This window comes from Electrona antarctica (genome assembly GCF_951216825.1).
Source record: "Electrona antarctica genome assembly, chromosome: 5".
Lineage (NCBI taxonomy): Eukaryota > Metazoa > Chordata > Actinopteri > Myctophiformes > Myctophidae > Electrona > Electrona antarctica.
Genome location: NC_136810.1, coordinates 24794319 through 24813423, shown reverse-complemented (window position 1 = coordinate 24813423; position 19105 = coordinate 24794319). Strand labels below are relative to the sequence as shown.

Below are 19105 nucleotides of genomic sequence, written 5' to 3'. Positions count from 1 at the left end.
ACAGTGCGATGCTAGCTCGCTGGCTACTTGCAGCCCCGGGCTCATCCCAAATGTAATCAATGTGACCCATAAAACCCCCATTTTCCTCTCTTCATCGGAGATCAGGTGCACAAGCCAATATATTGCTACGTTTTATAGATATAACAAATGTTTCTTATTTTTCAGGGTGGATTGTAAACCTTTGTAATTGTATTCCACGCGCACACCGCCAGAGATGTTTCAATGTATAATATTGTACAGTAGAATCAGAGTATAAAGCATTCTGACATTTACTGGTCTGGTCCTTTGCCCAGGAGATCATTTTTTGAGACGGGTCCTGTTGATCTTACAGTGGTGGGTAGTCTGCCTTTTTCAGACAGAGAGTTGGATGATAATGTTTTATTGTAAGCTACTTGATTAGTATCTTGTGTGGGTTTCAAGTCGCTCATCTTGCTGCAGCGGTTCCCATTCAACGTTGTTTTGTTCTGTGAGTGAGTGCAACATAATAGAGTTACACCATACGACGTGTGGGGGGTTGTCAGTCAAGAGTAGGAAGCAAATTAAATGACTGTGTTTGGGATTAACGAAAGGCTGTACTTTTATCACATGCCATTCTACTGGTAGTGAAAGCCCTTGACAAATCCTTTCTTCCAGACTTGGGGCGGTGACGAACATCCTGTCACTTCAAGGTATTCACTGCATATTATGTGAAAGAGAATGAGCGAGAACTCTCTAGCTTCGCCATAGCAAAGGAGAGCTCTTCTCTCGATGTCTCCACTCTCCCCCCACCACTTGATAATGGTTTCTATTAGCTCTAATTCTTTGTATCCTCACATTCTCTTTCTCTCTCTCTCTATCTCTGCATTTTCCTCTCCGCTGACAGCTGTCACTCTCTGCAGGAACAGGAGTTCTATGAAGGGACTGACTACCTTTCACCTCTGCCAGCCGATGGAGAGAGGACAGAGGAGTTTGAATATGAGGTAAGAATCTGAGAATAGCCTATCTACAATGTGTTTAGGGCACGCACGTATTTAGGGCACGCACATGCACGCACATGCGTGCACAGCCACGCACGCACACACGCACGCACGCACGCACGCACGCACGCACGCACGCACGCACGCACGCACGCACGCACGCACGCAGGAATGCCACCCCACCCTCTACTCCAACAACATATGCTTATAAAACACTCTGTTTACCAATCAGTCCAAGAGCCCGGCACTAATTTACTCCCCAGTCCCCACACAATCCCCAAGGGCACAGCAGTGACAGACGAACAGTCACATATCTTGGAATATCCTCAAGACCTTTGACACTCCCCCGGGTGATGACGACACCTCTGCATTTGTTTATCCTATTCTATGATGTGCCTTTGCTCAGAATTCATATGAGGAATATTGTCTTTCGTGTCTGTCTAGTGATGTGCAGCATGTGCAGCCGAGCGTTCTTCTAGGCAGTATATACTGTACAGTAGTAGACTGTACATACTTCCAGACATACTGTATAGGGCTCAATTTTCGTCCGAGCATTCTAAAGCCACAATTTGGGAATTTAGCATTGTGGAAGGGGCGTTCCCGCACTGAAGTGGCTATTTTGGTCACCTGTCTAAATCCCTAAAACACCTCCGTTACCCGTTACATTATGCATAGGTGTGGTTTGGGCGTTACAATAATTAAACCAATCACCGTGCCACATGCCATTGCCTTTAAGAGATCCCTTATCCGTTGCCCGTTATGCCCAGTGCTATATTGCTTCATAGCTACTTTGCCTTTTTTTTACTATTTTGAAAAACATTGAATACCGGTAGTTAAAATAGCATCTACAAGCTCACAACGTGTCGATGGATATTGCCTATTTTAACTATTTAGAAATGTTTTTCAAAATAGTAAAAAAAAAAGACAAGGATTAGCATTAAGGATAAGCATTGGCCCGGATGGTTAGCTCAACCGCCTGGGCACCTAGGCTGCTGAGCCAGCCTGATGGCGTGCCGCGGGTTTGACTCCCGGACCTGATGGCCTTTGCTGCGCATCTCTAGCCTGGGTAAACCCCTCCCCCCTCGCCAGATTTGCATTCTGCCTGAGGGGGGAGGGGTTTACCCAGGCGAAATGTTGTCCAGCAGGGGGAGTGGGTTTACCCAGGCTAGTTTTGGCTGGCAAAGTCTCTTGCATTCATTGTTTAGGAGAATGAGCACAGATTCTTTGATTGTGTCCAGCAGTGTGTCGTGTTTCATGATGAGGTTATGAAATGTTGTCCAGCAGGGGGAGTGGGTTTACCCAGGCTAGCGCATCTCCCCCCCCCCCCCCCCCCATCTCCCTCCCTAATTCCTTCCTGGTTGTACTTTCAACCTATCAATAAAGTCAGAAAAGGCCAAAAAACACATCTTAAAAAAAGTTTAGCATTGACAAAAATAGAGCCCATAGGGTCCTATCTTGTGCCCCCTTACCCCATATCCCTAAACGTATTTGCCTTTTCTTTTTTTACTATTTTGAAAAACATTTTAAAATAATTCAACTAGCCGATCTGCATCGACACGTTGTGAGCTTGTAGAATGGCTATTTGAACAATTTTAAAAGGTTTTTCAAAATAGTAAAAATGGCAAATAAGTTTGGGGATAAGGGGTAAGGGGTGGCGCAAAATATAGCCCATAGACAGTACTTTCAGACAGTATAGTCTACTCTACAGCAGACTATACAAAAATGACAGATAAGCTCACCGCTTAGCGCTTAGAATTGAGCAGGTATATTGTAAAACGCATGTTAGCACTCTAATAAAGAGGCAGTGGGTAATAGATGAATGCTTAATACGTGGATGTGACCCCGGGTCACATTGTGCGCTTGATCTGCTATTTTCATAAAGCCAAAGTATACAGTATATAAGGCTGAAGTGGTTAATGCATGTTTTCTAATAATCAGAATCTGCAAAGTAACTAGAGTCACTGACCCGTGGTGAGCTTGTTGATCTGCTATTTTCAAAAGCTTTTAATACATTTTGAAACCTTGTCAAATGAGACATTCTGCGTAATGAGTACTTTTTGTACTTTAATTAAGTTGTGATGCCAAAACGTTTGTACTTATTACGCAAGCACATTTCTACATTGTGGAATTGATACTTTTACACAAGTAAAACATCCCCGTACTTCCTCCACCACCACCGGTTGTATACGAGGAACAGAGGTGTTGGTGTGGAAGACGACGTGTTGAGACTGACAGCAGCATATTTCCCTGATCCCATCTTCACTGGAGCTGAAGTAATGGAGGTGCAGGGACTGCATGGCGCTGAGATTAGCTTGATAGATGAATTGACAAAGCTTGTCAGTCTACTTTACGCTCTACGAGACACACAGACACAGACACACAGACAGAAACGAGACGTCCTTTACACAGACACAGTCACAGACACACAGATACACAGACGCAGACAGAAACGAGACGTCCTTAGCACACAAAGACACACACAGATGGAGTCATTACACAATCATCCAAAGCGTAATATCTCGTGTAGAGTTGTCCCGATACCATTTGTTTCAGACCGAGTACAAGTAGGCCTACTTCATTTTTAGTACTTGCCGATACCGAGTACCGATACGAGTTACTTTATTTTTGTTGAGTCACCACTTATTTTACGCACTTTTTCTCATAGATGCAGATGGATCTCCAATCTACACTTGTCACTTATGCTTGTAGATCGGCTGTTTTTGGCGATTTGCCCTAAGTGTTTTTTTTGCCGATGGGTTCCTGGATTGCCTAAGCGTGGCACTCTCCCTCACATCCGCATGCACACACACACACACACACACACACACACACACACACACACACACACACACACACACACACACACACACACACACACACACACACACACACACACACATACAGTATATATCAAATCAAATCAAATCAAATCAAAGTTTATTTGTATAGCACATTTACATTGACCGAAGACAAACCAAAGTGCTGAACAAGAGCATGTAAAAACAAGAACAGAGCAACAACAAGAGCATATAAAGAAAACAAAAAACAAAACAAAAACAAAAACAAAGCAACAAGTGAGACCGGAAGTATAACCAGACATGGTATAAGAAGGGTACGAGTTTTCAGGCAACATTAAAAGCCAGGGAGAAAAAGTGGGTCTTTAGGAGAGATTTAAAAACACCCAGGGACTGGGCAGAACGAATGGGAAGGGGCAGGGCATTCCACAGTGTGGGACCGGCCACAGAGAAGGCTCGGTCACCTCTAGTGACACATGAGGTTCCAGGCACAATCAAACGCAGTTGGTCAGCTGACCTCAAGGGTCTGGCTGGGACGTATGGTTTAATGAGCTCGCAGAGGTAAGGGGGGGCATGCCCATTTTGGGCTTTGAAGACAAACAATAATAATTTAAAATCTATTCTAAAGCGAACTGGGAGCCAGTGTAGGGAAGCAAGGACAGGTGTAATATGATCGCGCTTTTTCTTTCCGGTAAGGAGGCGGGCAGCAGCATTTTGGACGAGTTGTAGGCGTCTGATAGCAGATTGATCGATTCCAAAGTACAGGGAATTGCAGTAGTCAATCCGCGAGGAAATGAAGGCATGGACAACTTTCTCTAGGTCTGAGGGAGGTAGATAGGCCTTGATCTTGGCCAGCAGCCTTAGTTGGAAAAAGCTAGCTTTGACAACGGCACTAATCTGCTTATCAAATTTAAATTTGTTGTCAAAGAGCACTCCTAGATTTTTAACAAAGGGGCGAGTGTTGATGCTGAGTGGGCCAAGGTCAGCGTTGGGATAGCTTGGGGCATGATCGAAAACCAGCACCTCAGTCTTTCCCTCGTTGAGTGTTAAAAAATTTGAGGCCATCCAAGCCTTAATATCTGAGAGACAGTCCAACAATGGTTTGGTTGAATCACTGTTTTTTGTGTTTAAGGGTAAATAAAGCTGTACATCGTCGGCATAGCAATGGAAAGTCATATTATGTTTTTTAATGATTGTCCCTAATGGCAGAATATACAATAAAAACAGAAGAGGGCCGAGAATGGAGCCCTGGGGGATACACACACACACACACTGTATGCAGTATGCACATACAGATACACGTGCATGTGGTGTATAGACACCACATGCACACGTCTACACACGCACGCACGCACGCACGCACGCACGCACGCACGCACGCACGCACGCACGCACGCACGCACGCACGCACGCACGCACGCACGCACACACACACACACACACACACACACACACAGATGTGCCAGTAGCTGTGTGACAGGAGGTGATAAACAGACTCTCAGTTGCATAGCGGGGCCGTCTCGACCCAGAGACTTCTATCCTAATATTCTTCATTTCCAAGTCATTGCGGTGCAGAGTAGACCAGAACCTCTGCCTGATCTGATGCATGATCATTGCCCCCCCCCCCCCCACCACCACACCCCCACCCCCACACCCTACATTTGTTTGATTTGGATGTGTCTGAAATTGCTCTTCCACCGACTGAGCTCAGAGTTGTTTTTACACCTCCGTAGGAGATGTGTGCATCCACTTGTGTCGCCGAGGCCCCCGCGTCAACATATGATATATTAAGCCCTCCTATCCTCTTTATGCCTGATTTCTATTAACAAATCCTATTATGTTTGCGCGTGTGCTTTGCAAGCCGCTTGTACCACTTTTTATTTCATGCTTGGGGAAGTAGATTCCGCACTAATGCAACCCCACTTACCGAATGTCAATAAGAATGTCCTCTGAGGAAGATGTAGTAGGGGAGCGCTCAATGCCGCTCTCTGAGCCTGGAACTAGGCTCTTACTCACTGCACAGAGAGAGAGAGGGGGGGAGGAGGGAGGAGGGAGAGAGGGGTGGGGTGGGGGGGGGGGGGGCAGGGCAGAGAGAGGGATGAGAGAGAGAGAGAGAGAGAGAGAGAGAGAGAGGGGTGGGGAGGAGGAGGGAGAGAGATAGGGAGGATAGAGAGAGATAGGGGGGAGGAGGGACAGAGAGAGAGAGAGGGAGGAGAGAGGGGGGGGGGGGGGGCAAAGCAAAGAGAAAGTAGACCGACTCTCATACACAACATACACTCTCATACACTCCAAAAAAATATAATAAAAATAATACTCCATATTTAATATTCCTTCCATTAACCACAGACATGCAGACATAAACGCACGCACGCACGCACGCACGCACGCACGCACGCACGCACGCACGCGAGGAAGGGAGGGGGTCGGAGAGAGACAATTTTATTTTAATTACCTCAGTCAGATAAAAAGAAGCCTGCCATCACATCAGAGAGGAAACGTCTAAATCTAATTTACCTCTCTAATACGCAAGGACATTGATGTTTCCTTTTGTTAGTAGCTACAGAGGCAATCACTATAGCTGACGCCCTAGGAAGAGGAATGCCATCAAAGCATTGATTGTACATAAAATTGTACATATTTTGTTCTTTTTTTAAAACCTTGTGTTAAAGCTGTAGTCTGGAGCTTTTATGTCCTACCTGAGATTCAAACACGGGTCTCACATATGAGACATCAGAAATGTGTACCGTTCTCAAGCCAGAGGCAATCCCTGCTTGGCCAGGGAGATATTGCACTTATGCTTGCACTACATTTCAGAGTATGGGATACCTCAAACCATTGCAGATCTGCTAGTATATTGTAACATACTCTACCATACAGATTGGTTATCATAACGTTTTCCGACTGTCTAGCCGAGGTGTTAAAGTCACCCCGAAATGCTGTAGTGAACTTGCTATCTATCACTAAAAAGAGAATATACATTTGCTGAATACGTGAGCACGGTAAACAACCCAAAACTTAGGAAAGCATTGACTAGGTACAGAATCAGTGAAAACAGCCTTGCAATAGAGAAAGGCCGCCACAGACAGACCCCGCTCCCAAGGGAAGACAGACTATGCACCCACTGCACACAAAATGTGGTGGAAACAGAGCTACGCTTCCTAATCACCTGCCCACTATACCAAGACATCATCAGAGACACATAATTCCCACAGAGTACACACACCCAAAGCGAGTTTGAAACTATTTTTTCCCTACATTATGGTTCCCCCTAGTTTCACTGAATTCACTATATTCACCGTGCTTTGCCCTGTGGTTTTAAAACCCTATGCTATATTAATGGATATTCTGAACGCATTTTTACCTATCTTTAACTGTGTCCTATCGCATGGTACTTATGTCAGCCATGTGTATTGACACATCGTATTATGCTTGTTATTGTGTTATTGTATTATTGTGCTATTGTATTTGTTGCTGTTTTTTTGCTGTGTATTGTTGTGAAGTGCACAGAGACCCCTTGGGGTCATGTTGCACTATAAATAAAAATAAACTGAAATAAACTGAAACTGAATGTTTGGAACTATAGCCCATAGGCACCCGATTTGCGGCGAGATCAAAGCATGTCGCTACTCTCCTACTCTACACTCTGGTCTAGTAGTCCCCAAGAGGAGAATTAGCAAGAGAGGCCAACTTTGTTTTACTTCCCGTATCTGCGTGAGGTGGGCGGTAACATTATTAGGAGACGGGAAGAATGTTGGAGTCTATTCATTTCCAATGGGAGAATGAACGTGAACACAGCTTATGAACCATTCCTTAACTCCATGGTCACTGAACTAAATACTGGACCCAATCATCACAAGGCACACAATATTTACAAGATATTCATAGTAAAAGGGCTTCTTTTAGCGAGACAAATCAGGAGTCCGGAAACCTCTCTCTGTCCATCTGCAATTTGACGGACAACACATAGGGGGCTCTGGCCCCATATTTAAGATGACATGTGAATATTAATAATATTCACATTACGTGAAATGAATGGACATATTAAAAATGTAAAAGTGAAATAAAATGTGTGTTCCAATGCTTAATTTTATAATTTTCCATAACTGTCTTAGACTCTTGGTTGATGGGGGCTGATTTGGGAAATGGCATTTGACATACCGGTAATTGCGACTGACACAGAGGCAGTTATAGCGGACCCCCGCAGATAATAAAAATCACACCCGTGTGAAGTGAGGGGCTCTAATATCCAACTCATGTTGATTAGGTGATCTAAAACAAACGGTGTCAAAACAAACATTAAATTCTCTTTATTGTTAATGGCATTTAATGTTTGTGTTACAAGATTACGTACATTTTCCCTTCATTGTCAATGACGTTTTTAAAACAAACATTGAACTAAAAACATTAAACCTGTATATAGGAGGGGTTAGTGCCCCTCAATAATGCAGCTGGTAATTAATTGATTTAATCAATTTGGGCTTGTTTTCGTCTCCTATTACAGTGTTCATAATATCTAAAGACTGCCGTATATGAATGTGGTGAGCCTGAACAGTCTGCCAAACACATAATTAACACCTGTTGTCTGTGCAGACCATCTCAAAAACAATCTGTTCTGGGAGATGATACCCAAAACCAGGACACACATGATTGTTATTAAAAACACTGAATGATTGTGCTGTTTACTACTGATTGTGTCCAGATAGCTCAGTTGGTAGAGCTCTTGCCTTTGGACCACAAGTTCATGGGTTCAAATCTGGGCACCGCCAACTCAGTGTATGATGTCATACTCCTCATTAAGCCCTTTTGGAGCTAGCGTCTGTAATGTTAATGTATGAATCCAAAGCAATTCCCATCTTAGTAGAAGAGTCACATAACAATTGTGCGTAATCATACTGTCAAGGGAAGGGAAAAAAGCAAATCTATATTGCAGCTAAAATACAGTAGGCCAAACACTGTAAAGTCCTGAGTGTTACCGTATAGTTCTAAAGTGAGTGTGCACAAAATGGACCCTTCTCTCTCAGAGTGAAATTAACTCTCAGGATTTCAGTTTGTCGTTTAAATATTACAGAATTGCTATTACACAATGGCTGAGGCAGGCAGGCCCAAACTACCACTCTTTGGTGTTGGGCTCTATTGAATAACTAGAATTCGACCAGCCTTTGGCCGGTCTCACTCTAGCACCACACCATGCCATCCAGGTGGCCAGTGTACTCTGCCATGCTGTACTGTAGGAGGCTGTACCGTACCAGGCAGTACTGTACCATACCACACTGTACCGTACCGTACCGTACCGCACCGCACCGCACCGCACCGCACCGCACCGTACCGTACCGTACCGTACTGTACTTACCAGACTGGACTGGACTGGACTGGACTGGACTGGACTGGACTGGACTGGACTGTATTGTACCACACTGTACTGTACAATACTGTGCCGTACTGTGTACCATAGTGTGCCGTACTGTTCCATACTGTGCTGTGCTGTACTGTTCCATACTGTGCTGTGCTGTACTGTACTGTAGCAGAATGTGCTGTACTGTACCGTACTGTACTGCTGCACCCTGTGTGTGTGTGTGTGTGTGTGTGTGTGTGTACATAACATATAGCAACATATAGTGCGTTATGTCTGGACAGGCATGCAGTACGGTGTTGTGCATGGAGAGATTTGTGCAAACAGTGTGGTTTGGTAGAAGAAGACGAACAAAGGCGAACGGATAAACGGGGGCACACGGCTTCAATTAGTGTGGCAAGATGACAAAATTGCGGACATGCACCATAACTACCTTTCAAAGGGGGAACTGTATAGCAATACCATAGGTTATAAAGGAATCCTTCCATTAGTTCCACAGAGTTCTAAAGAAGCAAAGTGCCCAAAGCTCAGAGAGAGATAGTGGATCTGTCTCTCTCTCTCTCTCTCTCTCTCTCTCTCTCTCTCTCTCTCTCTCTCTCTCTGCCAGTGGCAGCCGTCCACGCGTCTGTGACTGCTTTTTCAATTACTGGTAATCAAAGGCACGATTATTATGACAGCATCCAATGTGCTTTGGCGGTGGGCGGCAGTCTCCCCCTAATCACGCCATCGCAGTCATTAATTTACTGTCAGCCCTCATCCGTGCGCCACGCTGCAATCTCCCCACCGGAGAGGCTGAGAGCTCTCCTGAAAACAGCGGAAAAAAGACGAGGCGGGAAGAGGCAGCGTTCCAGAGAGATGTGTGTGTGTGTGTGTGTGTGTGTGTGCGTGTGCGTGTGCGTGCGTGCGTGCAATTATAAGACAGGTTCCCTTGTTGGCGATTCACAGGCATCTCTGTGTGTGTTTGTTTGTGTGTGTGTTTGTGTGCGTGCGTGCGTGCGTGCGTGCGTGCGTGCGTGCGTGCGTGCGTGCGTGCGTGCGTGCGTGCGTGCGTGCGTGCGTGCGTGTGTGCGTGCGTGCGTCCGTGTGTGCGTGCGGGCGTGCGGGCGGGCGGGCGGGCGTGCGGGGACAGGGGTCATCCATTTGTGTGTAATATTCTTCTCTCCCTAACCCCACACACACACATACACACACACACACACACACACACACACACACACACACACACACACACACACACACACACACACACACACAGCATGCTCCATCCAACATGCCGTAATCACAGCCATCCGTTTTCTGTGAAGATTTAGCCAAAGGTCTTGTTCCTCCAAATGCATACATGAATTAGTCACAAGCAAATGGAGGCTCTTCCCATTGAGCAGGAGAACGATGATGCCCTGGCTGCACCAGATCTTCATACTTCTCGTTTGCCTTCAGTGTAGCTGTTAATCTGCTTAGTTTATCATTAGACAGATGTCTTTACGACACTCCCAGTCATTTGCATATTTCCCACAGACATCCTCTATCATGTGCTCCCGCTCAAATTGCATCTCACTCGCATCAAAGGCCTGATTTATAATTGGCTGTGTGTGCCGGTTCGCCGGCGTCGTGCACTCAAAGTAGCCGATCTAATGCTTGTAGATCAGCTATTTTATGTATGAGACGCGATGCGCGCCCGAGTATAAATCAAGGCAAAACCGGCAATCATAGTGTATTGTCACTATGATTCTGATTACCTCCATGACTACTTCATTGCATCAGGAGACATGTGCTACTTTAATATGTGGGAGTGATAGTTCATTAGTCGCTGCCGGTGACTGATGTTTGCATTTCACTTTGTTCTGCTATTCGCTACCAAAGCTTCCTCATTCCAACAACCCCCATTCCCTTCATATCCTATTCGAAAAATCTGCTGGGATTTGAAGTCGCCGTTGCTTCTGAGACAGTCAATTAAAGACGTGAGCTTCCTGTCAGGTTTGACGCCGCCAGAGAAGATGAAATGACAAAACTCAGGCATATTTCCTTTCTCTCTGTGTGAGATTGCTTGTACGGCTGCACATACAGTAGGCACACTAACTGCACGTGTCCACGTGAGGTGGCTATAGGGATACAGGGATTACAGGGATTGTGCAGGTCCTGACGTGAGACAACCAATACGCATCAAATAAGATACAATTACATAAAGCTTTATTGATCGACAGAGTGAAAATTCAGATCTGTGTCATACAGTAACAGCAACAACAAACATGTTCACACTGGTCTTGGGAGAGCTGCTTCCTGATGATCAGCCCGTATGTGTGTTGTAAATGTAATGTGATAAACCACGTACATTAAACCCTGACGTTGAATATTTCTAAATTAATAGTTTCAGACACAGCAGGTCTCTGGCCCAGGCAGATGCTGCTGCCGCAGAATGCACTCACTCCTTATGAAACGTTGGCAGAAGGTTAAAAGGCAAAAGGGAATAAAGAGAAATACATTTATATATATTTTTTAAATGTTTTTTTGGCTTTCGCCTTTATTTTATGGAGGGACAGACAGTAGGCTGACAGGAATTGGGGAGAGAGATGGGGGGGAAGACATGCAGTAAAGGCCGTCGGGATCGGGAGTCGAACCCGCGGCACACTGCCAGACTGGATTACCAGCCAAGGTGCCTGGACCACTGAGCCATGGCCCAGGCCACATTTATATTTTGTTGCTTACTGCGGGGGTACTGACAGCAGGGGGTGGAGGTTAGCATAGCAAGGGGATGGGGAGAGGCATCAGGTGGCAGCTCTATTGCCCCCCCATCCCTTCCAATGGTCTGTTACTTCTCCATTTCCCCAATGCCACGTCTGACACATGTAACCAGCCAACCCTCGGATGTCAGAGAGAAGAGGAGGAAATGGATCTCTCAGTTTCTCCCTACAGAATTATACAGACCCGTCTGAGCCCCCCAGACAACCCCCCTTCATGCCCACAACCCACCTTCACCCCCCCTCAATTCTACCAGCTTTTGGCTGCTGAAAGAGTTGGTGTGTTTCTGCTCTAATGAAGACCTTCAGAGGAGAGGCCATTTCACAGTTGATTCCCTTCAACAGCCTTGACGTGGCTAAGCATGAAGAGAGGCTCTGCAGGCTGGTCGGCTTGTTGTTTGAAGTAGCAGCAAAAATGGGACATAAACTGCGTATGAACTGTCTGTGGGGGAAAGAGCAAACACAAACGCATCGAGCTGTTTTGTTAGGCCCTACACTGTAAAGTCCTGAGTGTTACCGTATAGTTCTAAAGTGAGTGTGCACAAAATGGACCCTTCCCTCAGAGTGAAATTAACTCTCATGATTTCATTTTGTCGTTTAAATATTACAGAATTGCTATTACACAATGGCTGAGGCAGGCAGGCCCAAACTACCACTCTTTGGTGTTGGGCTCTATTGAATTAACTAGAATTCGACCGGTCTTTTTGGCTGTTTGGGTCCTTGTGTGGTGTATTTCTTATATTAGAAAATGAATAGAACACATGCGTGTAAACATGAAGCAAAATCAATAGCAGATGCTCTTATCCAGTGACATGTTGGGCGGGAACCCCTTTTGGTGTTTTAAGCATTATGTTATGCTTTAGCTGTTGAAAAATAGCAGATCTACAAGCTCATAACGGGGCACCGAGTTGCTTCTTGGGGGGGTCCCTGGGACAACATATTTTCAGATGGAGGTCGGCGGCCAATTACATATCATTTTGGGGGTCCTTGACATGAAAATGTTTGAGAATGACTGACATAGAAACATGATTTTTTTCAGAAAACTGTCATGATTTAGAAGACATTTTGTAGAATCTGTTGTCAGGTCAAAATGGGTTAATCATAACTCACATATTGGGGACGAGTGGAAAGTGTGCCATTTTTAAACACTAACTCTAGCTAATGTTCATCTCACTTGCTGTTTATGCGCTTAAAAAAGGCTTAAATGATGCATATACAAACAGGAGGGTGGTCTAAAAAGCCCATGGGGAAATTTGACAACTGCTCATTTGTAAGTCAATAGTTTGGTGCCACTTCCCGGCGGGACAAGATGAGGAATACTCATGGCACTGCAATGAGTGAATAGTATTACCATAATTATACTTTATTTATAATAATCTAATATTCTAGTACTTGGCAACAGCTTGCAACAACACAAGAACTGGAGGTCCTCTGACATTTATCAAAGCATCTCCGATCGAGCCACTGATGCCGAAAACGGCATTAATCATCAAACACTCTCTCCCTCAGACTTGCTTGGATGAGCGACGGCAGCCCAGCCTCACACACACACACACACACACACACACACACACACACACACACACACACACACACACACACACACACACACACACACACACACACACACACACACACACACACACACACACACACACACACACACAGCGACGGCAGCCCAGCGCCAATAATGATGATAATGATAATGAACTTTATTTATATAGCACCTTTCAGAGCAATGCTCCAAAGTGCTGTACAGTACAAGGTACAAGTTTAAAAGCGAGAAACACAATGGGAAAAAAGACAAAAATATCAACAGTTTAAAAATGTACAGTCTCCTATAGAAAGGGTAAAAAACATTCTTTGTACAGGTGAGTCTTTAAAAGTGACTTGAACACAGGCACAGATGGTGCTAGCCTTACATGCACCGGTAGAGCATTCCACAATTTGGGCGCCCGGGCGGCAAAAGCCCGATCACCTCTGGTGACTAGGTTCGTCCTAGGGACCTCAAGTAGGGCCCTCTCCGATGATCTGAGGATGCGTTCCGATCTAGGTGGGGACAGCATTTCGAAGATGTAGGTAGGGGCCAGCCCATTTAGGGCTTTATATGTAAGGAGTAGAATTTTGAAATCGCATCTGGCGCTCACAGGCAGCCAGTGCAGAGTGGCAAGTACTGGTGTGATATGGTCTCGTTTCTTAGTGTTGGTAAGCAGTCGGGCAGCAGAATTTTGGATTAACTGTAGGCGGGATGTGGTTTTCTTAATAAGGCCGGAGTAGAGGGAATTGCAGTAGTCGAGGCGTGATGAAATGAGGGCATGTATGACTATCTCGAGGTCCGGAGGTGACAGGAAAGGCTTGATTTTTGCGATATTTCTTAGTTGGAAGTAGCATGATTGTACGACTGTTGTTACCTGTTTATTAAAAGTTAAGTCTGAGTCAAAAAACACACCGAGATTGCGGGCTGCAGGTGTAACATTTGAGGAAAGGGAACCAAGTTGTGAGTGTAATAGGAGAGTTGAAGTAGGGGGGCCGAATAAAATTATCTCTGTTTTGGATTGGTTTAGTTGAAGGAAATTCTGTGTCATCCAGGCTTTGATGTCAGAGAGACAGGCCAAAAGAGGTGACATGTTGCCGGAGCCGGGTTTTAATGGGAAGTATAGTTGGGTGTCGTCCGCGTAGCAGTGAAAGTTTATATTATGGGTGCGAATGATGTTGCCAATGGGGAGCATATAAATACTGAAAAGGAGTGGCCCTAGGATTGAACCCTGTGGGACTCCGCAGGTAAAGGGGGCCCGAGAGGAGGAGGCCTCTCCAATAGTGACAGACAAACTCCTACCCCTAAGGTAGGAGCTCAACCAGGAGAGTGCCAGATCATTAATCCCAACCCAGTGCTCCAGTCTCTCTATTAAAATGTGGTGATCAACCGTATCGAAAGCGGAGCTGAGATCCAACAAAAATAAAACTGAGCAGTCCCCAGAGTCAGCCGCAAGGAGTAGGTCATTTGTGACCTTTAAAAGAGTAGTCTCAGTGCTATGGAGGGTGCGGAAACCAGATTGGAATTTTTCAAACGTACTGTTAAAATTCATAAAAGAAATCAATTGGTTAGAAACCACTTTCTCTAAAACTTTAGATAAAAAAGAGAGTTTTGAAATAGGTCTAAAATGGTTTAAGATGAGGGGGTCCAAGGAAGGTTTTTTCAGTAGGGGCTGCACCAGGGCGTGTTTAAGGCTACTTGGGAAAACGCCTGTGGCCAGGGAACAGTTTAGAATTGATAAAATATCAGGGCCAATGGTTTCGAGGACCTCTTTCAGAAATGTGGTGGGGATGATGTCTAATGGGCATGAGGAAGATTTCATTTGTGATATTGTCTGTTGGAGTGTTGCTAGTGAAATTTGTTGAAATGAGGTGAGGCGGGACGGTAGTGGTGGACAGTTATCAGGGGCTCTAGGAACTGGGGGAAGATTCTGTCTTATTCCTTCAACCTTATTGATGAAGTGAAGGAGGAACTCCTCACACCTTTCTGAGGAGGCCTCCAGAGGCTGACTGGGCAGTGGGCTGATTACAGAGTTGATTGCATTAAACAGAATTCTGGAATTGTGGGAGTGAGAGGTGATGAGATTGGAAAAATAGCTGTTTCTGGCATCCTTTACTGCAGATTGATAACTGGCCATCAATTCCCTGAGATGGTCATGGGTTGAGGTGAGTCTATTTTTCTTCCATTTTCTTTCAGCCTTTCTGCATTTCCTTTTGATGTCTCTGGTCTGATCATTTTGCCAGAGCATGGATTTTTGCTTGGCGTATTTGATTTTAAAAGGTGCAATAGAGTCGAGGATATGTGAGCAGGTGCTGTTAAAATCATCAACTAAAATATCAACTGACAGTGGTGGGTGCATGGTGGTATTGGCTGTGGTAGCTGAAAAGGCCTGATGAAAGAGATGACTGGAATTGGAGTTGAATGTCCGGGATCGGGAGGATATACGTGGCGGAGGAGCAGGAGGAGGCAGCATGGTGTGGAAAAATACAGCTTTGTGGTCTGAGGGAGGAAAATCTAGAATATTTAAGTTAACCAGGGAGACGCCATGAGTGAGCACAAGGTCAAGGGTGTGTCCCAATTTGTGGGTGGGACCATTTACGTGCTGTATCAGGTTAAAGGATTCATAAATATTAATAAAGTCGGTAACAAACGTGGAGGAAGGACAGCAGACGTGAATATTGTAGTCGCCCGTCAGGATAACACTGTACGGCTGGGCCATAATAATTGATAAAAGCTCAGAGAATTCCTCTAGGAACCCGGCCACGCGTTTTGGTGGCCTATAGATTAAGGCACATAAAATAGGGGTCTTACCATTAATAATAAAACAAAATAATTCGAAAGTGGAATAGCTGCCAAAGTCGACAGGGGAGCATTTAATGATGTTTCTGTACACTATTGCTAGACCACCGGCATGGCCCAATCTAGGGTGGTTAAAATATGAAAACTCGGGTGGGCAGGTCTCTTTGAGAGTTGGAGAATCGCCTGGACCCAGCCATGACTCTGTAATCATAAATATATCTGTATTTGAGGACATAATAAGATCTCTGCAAATGAAAGACTTGTTTGTGAGAGATCTAACATTTAACAGGCACATAGTGAGAGGTGCAGTGACATCTGGTGGTGAGGTCCCACGTTTCAGCATGCGGAGGTTGGAATGGACAGTGCCACGGTTTGAGTGGATGCCAGGGGCTGATAACTGTTGCTGTCTATGTCTTATTATTGTTTTGATGGGGTTTGGAGGGGCGTCTAGGGCTAAGTGGTTGACAGGCAGAGATCTAGGCGCAAAGGGAGGTGGAAGCCAATAAGGGTCTTAGAATCAAGAGAGGTGTTTGTGGCTGGTGGAGTTTGAAGAATATTACAGCAGCATATCTGAATTTTAATGCAGTCATTGTTGGCACACTCTTGAGAGTTCAGCATGCATTTTATGGCATTCATGGCCACTTCAAAGAGCTTCATAATATTTGTGGTTGTTATTATCTTAGTTTATGTGTTTTGTGATATTTTGCTTCTTTTTTTTTTTGTCATACTTGATTGACATGATTCATTTGTTTTTCTTATGATTTGTTGTTGTTGATGTTTTCAGTGTCTAATGTTGGCAGGTATGCCCAGAATATGGATGCTGCATGCATGGGGTTCAAGTGGTTAAGATGAATCTTACCGTAGTTTTATCGTTTGTTTTGTGCAGGAGGTGGAGCTGTGTCGACTCAACAACCAGGAGAAGCTGGGGCTGACGCTCTGCTACAGGACAGACGAGGAAGATGATGTGGACATCTATGTCAGCGAGGTGAGAAGATTGCACACCTTACAAAAAAAATCACGGCACACCATCTTTAAGTAGTTGTCTTGGGGGCCCCCTGGAACCCCCCCCCAAGGACCCCTGCCCTGAGGGTCTGGCCCCCACTTTGAGAAACACTGATCTATACGTTTGCTGTGTTTACAGGCACATTGGCACATACTGAGTATCTCAGTAAAGGTATTTTTGGAGCTAACATGTTATGTGAATCCTTATGCACTATAGTCAAGCATGTGTAGCAGAGTAGCAATGCCTGAACCCGAGAAGCCTAATATCTATCTACTATCGGGCGGCTGTGGCTCAGGAGGTAGAGCAGGTCGTCCAATGATCCCTGGGTCGGCGGTTTGAATCCCAGCTCCTCCTGTCCACATGTCGAAGTGTCCTTGGGCAAGACACTGAACCCTACATTGCCTTCAGCGAGTTGGTCGGTGTGAGCTTGCCACCATTGGTGTGTGAATGTGGGAAGTGAGGAAGCTGGCGTCGACTGTTCACCGCTTCACCTCCAAATGTATGAATGAATGAACCGTTGTAAAGCGCTTTGATGACTTGGAAAAGCGCTATAAAAATGCAATTCATTAATATCTGCCTTGGCCAAGGGTGGATTTCCCTGGCAGGAGACCCGGGTTTGAATCCAGGTGGTTAATTACTACAAATAAATATGCATCTCAGCTATGATGCTAGACTCATTCTGGGTTTGAATCCAGGTGGTTATATAATTACTACACACTACTTGGAGTTGGAAAGTAACTAAAGTAACTTTAGTAATATTATTACTTTTTTTTCCAGTAAATAGTAATATAACTAATTACTTTACAATTTGAGTAATAATATTACTAATATGTTACTATTTTCCAAAAGTAACTTGTTACTACTTTCACGAGCCTTGGTGGTCCTGTGGGCTTTGAGTGTTTATTAATGGTAGACTGGGTTGGGATAGAGGCTGCTGATCCGGTCTGATAGACTATATAGAGCGGATAAGACAATGTGCACTTGTCTGTACATATTATTGGATGTGGAAGGGCGGGGCTTAAACCATCCGGAACAAACTGGGTATAGTGTGACACTTTTGGGGACAAAAGAATAAGATGCCATTACTCAGGGCGGGCGGAAAAAAACCCAAGTAAAGTAATAAGTAACTACAGTAGATACTTTTGGCAGGGAGCAATATGTAAAGTAATATTACTGTTTTAAGTAACTGTAATAGGTAATATATTACCAATTTTTTGTAACTTTTCCACCACTGTTCAATTAGAAGAGCCCCCAAAATAATTTGGCGACCCCCCCGAGGGGTCGTGACCCACGGGTTGAGAACCCCTGCCTTACAGGACTGTAAGTGTACAAATGGGACCATTCATACATATATACAGCACTTTTCTAATTTAATTAACTAAGGATTTTACAGTGTAGATTGGGGTTCCAGAGATAACGATTGTGTTGTGTGAAATGGGGGAGTCTGTTCTCAAGGTTCAAGGTTCACTTTATTTGTCATTTCACATGTTTGCACATATAAAACGAAAATCGTACTCAGGACCAGCAGTGTATATTTAAAGGAGCATTCAGTGATTTGGGTGATTTGGAAAACCACCCAGTCCGCCCCGGTAACAAAATGTGCACATGCACACTCTACAGTGGGGGGAAGTGCAACAGGCCAACAGCATGTGCACCAAGGCCCGCCCCCACTCGATCATGATTGGAGGAAGGCCCCACTCATCCTGATTGGATGAAGGTTTTGCCACCCGCCACCAAAACTGAAACTAGGGTTTTTTTGACCCCAGGGGCTCACAGGGACAGGGAGGAACTCCTTATATGGTCAGCACACTCTATAGTAGGGAGGATTATCCAGAAAAAAAGAAAAAATAAGTGATATTTGAATTAAGTCAAATCACTGAATATACCTTTAAAACGTATCAATAAAAAGAATAGGAATACAATTCTGTTGGCT

General features: G+C 44.8%; 1 protein-coding gene across 2 annotated transcripts in view; it reads left to right on the top strand.

Moving 5' to 3' along the window:
* Positions 1-19105, top strand: part of LOC306922824 (PDZ domain-containing RING finger protein 4) — a 167228-nt gene that overhangs the window by 135138 nt on the left and 12985 nt on the right. For both annotated transcript variants that reach the window (XR_013789969.1, XM_079500669.1), the window contains exons 5-6: positions 863-959; positions 17056-17154. Coding sequence is in view for 1 of the 2 variants with exons in the window: in XM_079500669.1 (XP_079356795.1) it covers positions 863-959; positions 17056-17154 (196 nt within the window). In the remaining variant the exon portion in view is untranslated. The remainder of the gene's footprint in view (positions 1-862; positions 960-17055; positions 17155-19105) is intronic.